General features: G+C 36.8%; 1 protein-coding gene across 1 annotated transcript in view; it reads right to left on the reverse strand.

Annotated features, from left to right (window-relative positions):
* The window catches only part of LOC117103569 (transcription initiation factor TFIID subunit 8-like), a 15,703-nt gene extending 10,937 nt beyond the window's left edge, over positions 1 to 4,766 (reverse strand). The window contains exons 1-2 of the mRNA XM_033244148.1: positions 4,535 to 4,766; positions 1,268 to 1,410 (exon numbers count right to left, since the gene is read on the reverse strand). Coding sequence (XP_033100039.1) covers positions 1,268 to 1,409 — 142 coding nt within the window. The 5' untranslated portion in view covers position 1,410; positions 4,535 to 4,766. The remainder of the gene's footprint in view (positions 1 to 1,267; positions 1,411 to 4,534) is intronic.
* Positions 4,767 to 8,833: the final 4,067 nt, after the last annotated feature.

Below are 8,833 nucleotides of genomic sequence, written 5' to 3' on the forward strand. Positions count from 1 at the left end.
ATTATTATTATTATTATTATTATTATTATTATTATTATTATTATTATTATTATTATTATTATTATGTTGTAATGATGTTGTTTGTACTGTTCTTTAATTTTATTGAAGAGGGCCCCTGAATATCAGTTAACCTACTGGGCTAAACTAGAAGGGTTACGGTACCCTCTTTAAAGATGGTTCAAATAAAAAATTTTAAAAAATTTTTAAAATAAATACCCACTCTGACTCAAGACCCCTGTTACGTGCCTGGTGTTAGCGCCAATGTGTGCCCTTGTGCGGACAGGGGATGTGCCCCCCTCTAAGCTGGAAACTTCAAAATAAATTGATGCAATTTGCTATTATAGGCCTAATCAATAAATTCCTCATCAACAGATATAACATTCTTGGAATTGACATAACATTACTGATGTCGTACACACCCTTCAGTGTGAAATGTGGCTCTCTTTGCAAGCACATCTAACATCTAAGGAAAGAAGAGCTTAGATTGGTACCAGATAAAATAATTTTGTTATCAACATTAATACATTATGCTAATTTTCATCTTTGTAAGTGCATAAGACAGTGCAAATTATTTCTGTGACAGTCTTTTGTCTGTAAAGCTCCATTTTATCCCATACATAGTCAAAATATTGGGGGGATGATACAATGGACCATCCCCCTTGTCAAATATTGGGGGGGATATATCCCCCCATCCCCCCATCCCCCCGGGATCTACGCCTATGTGTGTATGCAATCCATTCATATCAAAAGGCATTATAATATGGCAATATTATTGCAATATTTGGTTGGTATGAAAATGTGCATGTCGTATACCAGTTTTTACCTCAGTATTGTACCTAGTCTGTTTGAAAGTGGCTTAATTTTGAACAGTGCAGGTACGGTATACAGTACATATCTGGGTGTTCAAATTTATCAACCTATCTGAGTCAAATTTGGCAGAAAATTACAAGAATATTCTCCGACGCTGATAGCAATCCACATTGCCAGCCATGATGTCTATTATTTTTATTATTATTTTTTAAAATTTACTAATATTTTTTTTTGACAACCAAATGATGATATCTCATTATGTCATTGACATAATGAGATGTCATCATGTCATGTTTTTGTTATCTCGACCTTGCATACATTATTGAATAAATTTTCTCAACATAGTTTAATATTATTCATCTCATCATACAACTGGCAAAATATAAGTTACAGTAATTCACATATATTTATTGATATTTCTGTAATTTGATGAAAAAAAATAATTAGCTTTGCTTACAACTCTGGAGTATTTCAGTGAGTGTTTCAATGCAAGCTTTATCAGCTGAACCAAAGCCTACATCATTACATATGGAGGCAACAGACACAAACAGGCCTTGCCTCCTGGCTGCAGCTAACTGAGAACCATCAGTTGAACACATCCTATTAAATAAAAATATAATTCATAAAAGAAAATGATTAAAAAACATTTAAATTGCAGAGTTTTTTAAAAGGAAAGTCAACTAATGAAAAAATACAAAATCATATCACACTAGGTCTAGGCCTAAAGCCGGGCACACACTCCACCCCATGGTCGTCTGCCCATGTGATTCTATGAAGAACGCAATGCAACGAAATGCGCACAACAGATCGTTCTTAATTACAATCCGTTCAGACTGCCACCGACTGACAATCAACAGACGGTGTCGCATGGTCTAGCATATACAGTATGTGTATATATATATATATATAAATTTATATATTATTAAGGAATCTCTATTGAGATCCAGCGGGCCGCCATTGATGCACGGTAGAGATTGCATCTTTAGATCTCCGATCTTGTTCATAAATTCACGGACTAGTGCTGTCTCGTAAGAATTTCGTAGGACGTGTTAAGAATGACAAAATATTCTCTGTATCTATTGGAATCGAGCCACATAGCTTGTATTCCACTATTTGCATTCACACCTGGGCTGTGATATATATTGCCTTGGTTTGGCTCTGTAATCATTAGTGGTTGTGCGACTTGTTTGGGTCTATACCCTAGCTGCACTGACGAGGCCTGGAAGGCCGAAACGGATCCGTCTGCAGATATTGGGACTCCTTCCAGTGGATGCTTAGTTTATTTTGTCATTCTGATCGGATTTTCTCTACTGATCCATTTTAATTTTAAATAGTTTTGCATTATGTGGCCGTTTGTTGTTTTATGGGCTTTTCCCATTTGCCTTCTTAAATTTATATATATATATATATATATATATACACACACACACACACACACAGGGAGCCGAGTTAGATTCGTTGGAGTTGGACGGTCGTGTGACGCAGTGTGTGGCCGGCTCTTAAGTCTCCACCCAGTAGACGCAAAGCAGTGTATGCTATACGTGCGTGTGTTAATCTATTGCTGCTATATTATCCATTATTTCGTGTTTTATTTTTAGGTCTTAATATGCTGCCAAATAATTAATGTGGTTTTAAGAAAATCAGGGCATAATAATGCTGCCATTAGTTTGCCAAAACAGTGGGTTTTATATGTTTGTGTAAGTTCCGTGTACGTTAATTATTAATGATTTAGATGGCATACTTCATTTTATCTACTTGGAACAAATGAATGTACATTATTATGTAATCATGTTGATAATCAAACCAAATGAAACGGATTTTATTATTCGTGTGTGTGGTTAATCTATTGCTGCTACAGATCCATGATTTCGTGTTGTATTATCAGGTCTTTATGCTGCAAATTAATTAATATGGTTTTAAGCAATTCAATGGCATTAATACTGCGATGAGTTTCAGAACAAGCAGTGGATTTTATTAGGTTTAGTGTAAGTTAATAATAATGTTTTAAGATTCATATATTTAGTTTTATCTATTTGAAACAAAGGAAAAGTGGATTTTATTAGGTTTGTGTAAGTTAATAATAATGTTTTAAGATTCATATATTTCGTTTTATTTATTTGAAACAAACGAACATTGGATTTTAGTGTAAGATAATAATAATGTTTTAAGATTCGTATGTTTCGTTTTATCTATTTCAAACAAACGAATGTACATTATTATGCATTTACATGTTGATAATCAAACCAAAGGATTTTATTATTTTCATATTACAGTGTTTATATTATTGAAGAAGATGAAAGAGAAGAAGAATGTTGATAATATTAATAAACTGCCAAATCAGTGGATTGTTATTATATTTTTTGTAATATTATTAAAGCTTTACAGTATTTGGTGCTTTATGTTTCGTTGTATATTATGACTAGGCCTATGTTCTTAAATGATTGATTGATTGATTTGAAGCAGGAAGTATATAAACGCCACAAAAAAAAATCATATTATTGATGCCCCGTCTGGCACTAAACATTTCTGACCGACGCTGACAGGCTGCCAACCAGCACTGTTTTTTCAATGATTCTGTGTATAGTTTAGAAACATTTTTAAAAAAATAATCAAAAAATAAATAAATAAATACATTGCCCTAAAATCAAGATCTTTAACTGTAAACGCCCTTCACTGAGAAGATAACAATAGAAATACACTTTTCTGTGGTTACGTTTTTCATTCGTTTACACCTAATAATGATAACTCTGATGAAATCACTTTATTTTAATTATTATTAACTGCCACTATTTGATATATAGGTCACTTATCATCGTGTTTGTATATGACTCATGAGGTAAATTATATTATTTAAATAATACGGTAACCGATCAATCACTTTTTTCTGGAACGTATAATTGTCTTGTATTTCATTCATTTCATTTCATTTATTTCGCCTTTTTTTTTTTTTTATCATAACAATACAGTAAAATATTCAGAAAATTCGAAAAGGTAATCCATGTTTCCCCCAAGAGCCGGCAGGATTACCAAAAAGTAAAATAAATTACTGTCTGAGTGGCTCACCTATTTATATAGGTACGCTTGTTATCATACATAATCATAATGCAGGATTAATTAATTATATTATATAATTTATTTGGATGATTTCCCTGTACAGTATATCCCCTAACATGTCGCCAACATTGCACTGTGATATCTAATTCACGCATTGATTACACTACTTGGCATTCGATACAATAACCCTTATTTGGGCATTGAATATCTCGCGGCTGAACTGGTGCGCGGCCCAACCGGACGTCATTCGTACTAGCTAGGTCTACTGGTCCACTACACTAGGCCTACTATCTAGACCTTCTACTACTATTACTAGTTTGCTTCCAATGGTCCCTACCTTGCAAGCAAACTTGTATTGTAAATAGAGTCTGAGCCAAGGCCTACTGTAGGCCCTATTGTCTATAAAATAAAGAAATCCGGCCTTGCCTTGAAGTTGCCTTATCTATGCCATATAACACATAGGGGCCCAGACCTACGCAGTGTAATTATAGCGCCCGTTTCTAGGCCGCTTAGGACTAATCTAGGGTTTATATTTTAAGCACGCCTAGAGCTAGACCTAGGTCTTGCATGCTGCTAGGCTAGGTGCCGGCGTCTAGGCCTAGCTAGGCCTAAGCTGGCCTAGGCTAAACCCAGCTAGCCTATAAAACAGCACTTTCGAGTCATTGCCTACCTTTATCAGATGAAAACTCTTCTAGCAAACAGGCCTAAAGAATGCTCTTTCTTGCTTTTAAGATGTCTATCAACAATATAGCCCCCAAGCTAAGCCGGTGTTGCTTGTCATTCAATTAGGGGGCCTAGATTTGAGAGCACCGAGCGGGAGAAAATGCGCTGAGGTGACGAAGATGATGAGAAGAAAGTCGATCGCCGAGGAAAGAGAAAGAGCTGAGGTCTGTATTGTTTGTTTGTTTGTTTGCATTTATATAGAGGGCGCTATTTCCGGGCTCGATTATTGCCTTTTGCATGATGCAAATTTCGAGTGGGGGGAAATAGATGGACGCCCGGGGAAATAGATGGACGCCCGGATGGACGTTATACAGTAGGCCCTATTTATTTTCTTGCACCACTGAGTTGTTCCCACTAATGCACCTCTGCATTACATGTTATCCCACCGGTATTATTATCATTAGCCTATTATGAAAATTTGGGGTTGGGAGACTGAAGTAGGGCTGACGGTAGATCGTGAGTGACCTTCCAACCCCAGAGTTCTGGGTTCAAATCTTGTGACAAGAGGATTTTTTTTTCTTAGTACTAAAAACACCTTCTACAACTCCACACCCTAAGCCTTATAAAGATAGAGCATATTATAATATAATTCGACCTCAACAGTTGGGGTGGGGGACGATGCAGAGGGTGCGATCGCACCCCCTAAATTGTATTGAGAAAAATAATTGTTTTATATTATATTGTTGATATGAATTAGGCCTATTGGTAAGATTTTTAAGGTACATGAGAGTGCGATTTCCGGGCAACCAGAGGTCCATATTCTCAAAATTTTCGCACCTCAGCCCCAACCATGTTGGGGGCTGAAGTGGTGAACTCTCACGCACTCATAGGCGCAAATCATGGGGAAGGAATAAACGTCAGGGGTGGCGCCAGGATTTTACCTACGGGGGGAGGGGTCCGAGGTCCCCGTCAATAAAAAAGTGGGCGTGGTCAAACGTCGCTTTAAATGCCTCGAAAGTGGTCTAGGGGGCGAAGCCTCCGAAATTTTGACAATTTAGGGCATTTAAAGGCTTATTTGATCAATTTTAGAGTCTACTAATATCTAAAATTTTTGTCTCCCCGACGAATTGTGGTTTCTCTCCCCGACAGGGGGGGGGGGATGCAGCTCTACCCGACGAGGGGGCCTCCCCAGTGCCGGATTAAGCATCGTCTGGCCTCAAGGCACATTTTGGAAATGCCCCAAAAATGTTAATTGAATGGACCCCACGAACATCCGATGGCCGCAGGCACAAAATCTTTCGTGTCGGAGAGAAGCGTTACTCTGCCACAACTCTAACAGTAGAATGTCTCCGAGTTTTCTGGCCTAATAATACCAGGAAATAGAGTGTAAATAATATTGCAGTCCAACTTTTGATGGCCCATCATTTTCGCCTGGCCCACAAGGCTTGTGCCTTATTTGCCTAATGGTTAATCCGGAACTGGGCCTCCCTCCCCACTGGCGCCACCCCTGTAAACGTCCCCTCACATATTTTTAAGGGGGAAGGGTACTTGGTCCCCTCACTTTTTGTGAGTCAACAAGACATGCACGAACATTTTTGACATAAATGCATAAACGAAAGAGCGCTGTGCAGCCAGAGTGCAGTACATCTTATTTATAGCAAGATACCTAGTTGTATCTCTGCCCACAAACATCTGAATGACCTATAATACTCTACTCGAATGCGCGTGCCTTTATTATAATTTGAGAAAAAAAGAAAAAAAAACGTGCAAAGATAGGGTTTCGGCACATGAAGTAATATTTTCTATGGTACATCACAGTGATTAATTAGATCGATGATGATGAATTTTACTACATTATAAGAGTGTCATACAGGGGTGGCGCCAGAGGGGGTGCTATGGGCCCTCCCCCCGTCGGGGAGGACGAGTAAATTTTGTCAGGGAATTAACAAATACAAAAAATTATTTACTTTCATTAAACTATTTTTGTTAAATTTTCATCACAATAATAATAATAATAATTATTATTATTATTAACGACGTCCGAGTTGCTATTATAAGCGTACGTTGGAAATTGAAGATTTATGTACAAGAATAGTGGATGCTAAAAAACCAAATATCATACTTTGTTGTGCAAGAGTAGTGGTAGGCCTATTGATTTGCGCTACGAGGGATGCACGAGGCATGAATAGCTAAATTGTATTGTTTTTTTCAGTAGGCTAACAAAACTTTCATTTAATTGGTAATTTTAATTTAGGTCTTGCTTGCTGTAATTATTTCTCTACTACGATAATACGATTAAGTAGACAAACACTATACAATATACTATACTATAACTATATTTATTGAAAACATACAAGTTGAATATAAGTGTCTCAATAGGTAAGGTTTGGTGCCTAATATTATAATTAGCTGAGTCACATAACCACATTATTCCAAGATAAAGTTAGAGTGTGGTTAGCTTATTCCTTGTTGCTATTGGAGACGGGTGCATTGCAACAGATAATGTAACACTTACTACTGCTATGTAGGCTACACCAATTGAAGGTCAACAATTTTAATAAACCTATATAAAATAACATCCTTCAGCACTGTGTTAAGATTAAATTTAACAACAGAGGCAGAGGCAATAGCTGAAATATTTTCAGGAAAAACGCGAGCGGCCTTTTAGTATACTATATAAACGTTCGGAGACAGATTGCGACTCAAATTACGACAGTATTAAGTTAATTCAGTGCATTGGTTTAATATATATGTTGCATTCTCATGAACATTTCGCTCGTCAAAACAAATATAACGAATAGAATAATGCAATGTGTGTATACTTATATATGTCATAAACAAATTAAAACTCTAGGAAAATAATGTTGCTGAAACATTCACCTTTAGACTTTATTGGTACTTTAATTGCCTTTTTTTTAAAGACTTTTTGTTTCATGTCGCATCAAATAAAAGCCAGTAATTGTAACTTGAATAACATTAAAATCATGCATGAAACGTGAAACTTAGGTTATGCATATTCATGCATATCAGCTCTTTCAAACTGATCTGAATAGCGCCCTTTCTGGTTTTTATAATATACAGTAAGGAGAGGATATGGCGGTCGTTGCTGCTGGGGTGACGATCACCCAATTCGCCACCCCCTGGATCAGGGAATATAATATCATATTTAAGAGTGCATCTGGTCATCGTTTTCTGCCGTGGATAACATCGCACATTATTTTGGTCGAGTCGTACCAAAATTTCAACAGAGTACACTATATTGGGCAATGAATTAGCAAAGTAAGGCCACTTTTTTTTAGCTTGCAGGAGGCACAACACACGGTTTTCAAGAACAGACATCTTTGCTCTTAGCAGCTATTACGTCACGTCACATTATTCGCCTCCTGGATAAAGTACGCGCGTCAACTAATTGAATAGAGGGCGCTAGCTTACATGTTCTGTGGTTAATGTATTGGCAGGTAGACCAGGGCCTAGTCTTAGATTTTTGTTCTATTCTCATTATTTAATTGTTTTTTACAGAATAGTTAGAATATGTTTGTTATAGCCTCGTAGATTTGTTAAAAAAAATATGGCTCACATTAATCTCATTCATGGCTCGTGACAGAAATTAGAGCACATTATTACGATCATGCCTCGCACTTTTGGGGAATGGTAGCACGTTATGATCATGCCTCGCACTTTTCGTGAATGGTAAATCGATGCCTCGCATGCCTCGCTGCCTCGCACTTTAGTAATACCCAAAATAAATATTGTACAAACAAATCTTTTATGTAAAATTTAGTGTCTATTATGGTCTGTGTGTGTGTGTTTGGCTTGGCACCAATGCAGTTTTTGAAATCTCTAGGCCTAAGAAGCCTACACAGTAGGGCTTAGGCTAGGCCTAGGCCAGCAAAAAAAAATATTTAAAAAAATTTCAAAAATCCGCTCCCCCGCCTACGCCCCTGAAAATTTCTGAGGGTGTGACGCTAAACAAGTTTTTTTTTTTTTTTTTTTTTTTTTTGCCTTATTTAATTTTAAGATTCTTAGCCCGTATTTGAGAAGCTTGGCAATGGAGAATTATAGATAGCTTAAAATACGATACTCTCCGATGTAACTCCTTTGATTTTATTCCTCCATGCTTAGGCTAATCTTTCAAGTACCAGGGGCGGATCGATTTTTTTATTAGGCCTACGACCGTGAGTCTTCTTTTCAGAAGAGTGAAGGTAGAGGTTGTTTGGATCGCATCCCTATATCTGTCTCTTATACACATCTAGATGTGTATAAGAGACAGCAAACAAATAAAAAAAAATATTTACATGTAATATTC

The sequence above is a fragment of the Anneissia japonica genome, unplaced genomic scaffold (genome assembly GCF_011630105.1).
Source record: "Anneissia japonica isolate Jap-2015-1 unplaced genomic scaffold, ASM1163010v1 scaffold6792_len961167_cov158, whole genome shotgun sequence".
NCBI lineage: Eukaryota > Metazoa > Echinodermata > Crinoidea > Comatulida > Comatulidae > Anneissia > Anneissia japonica.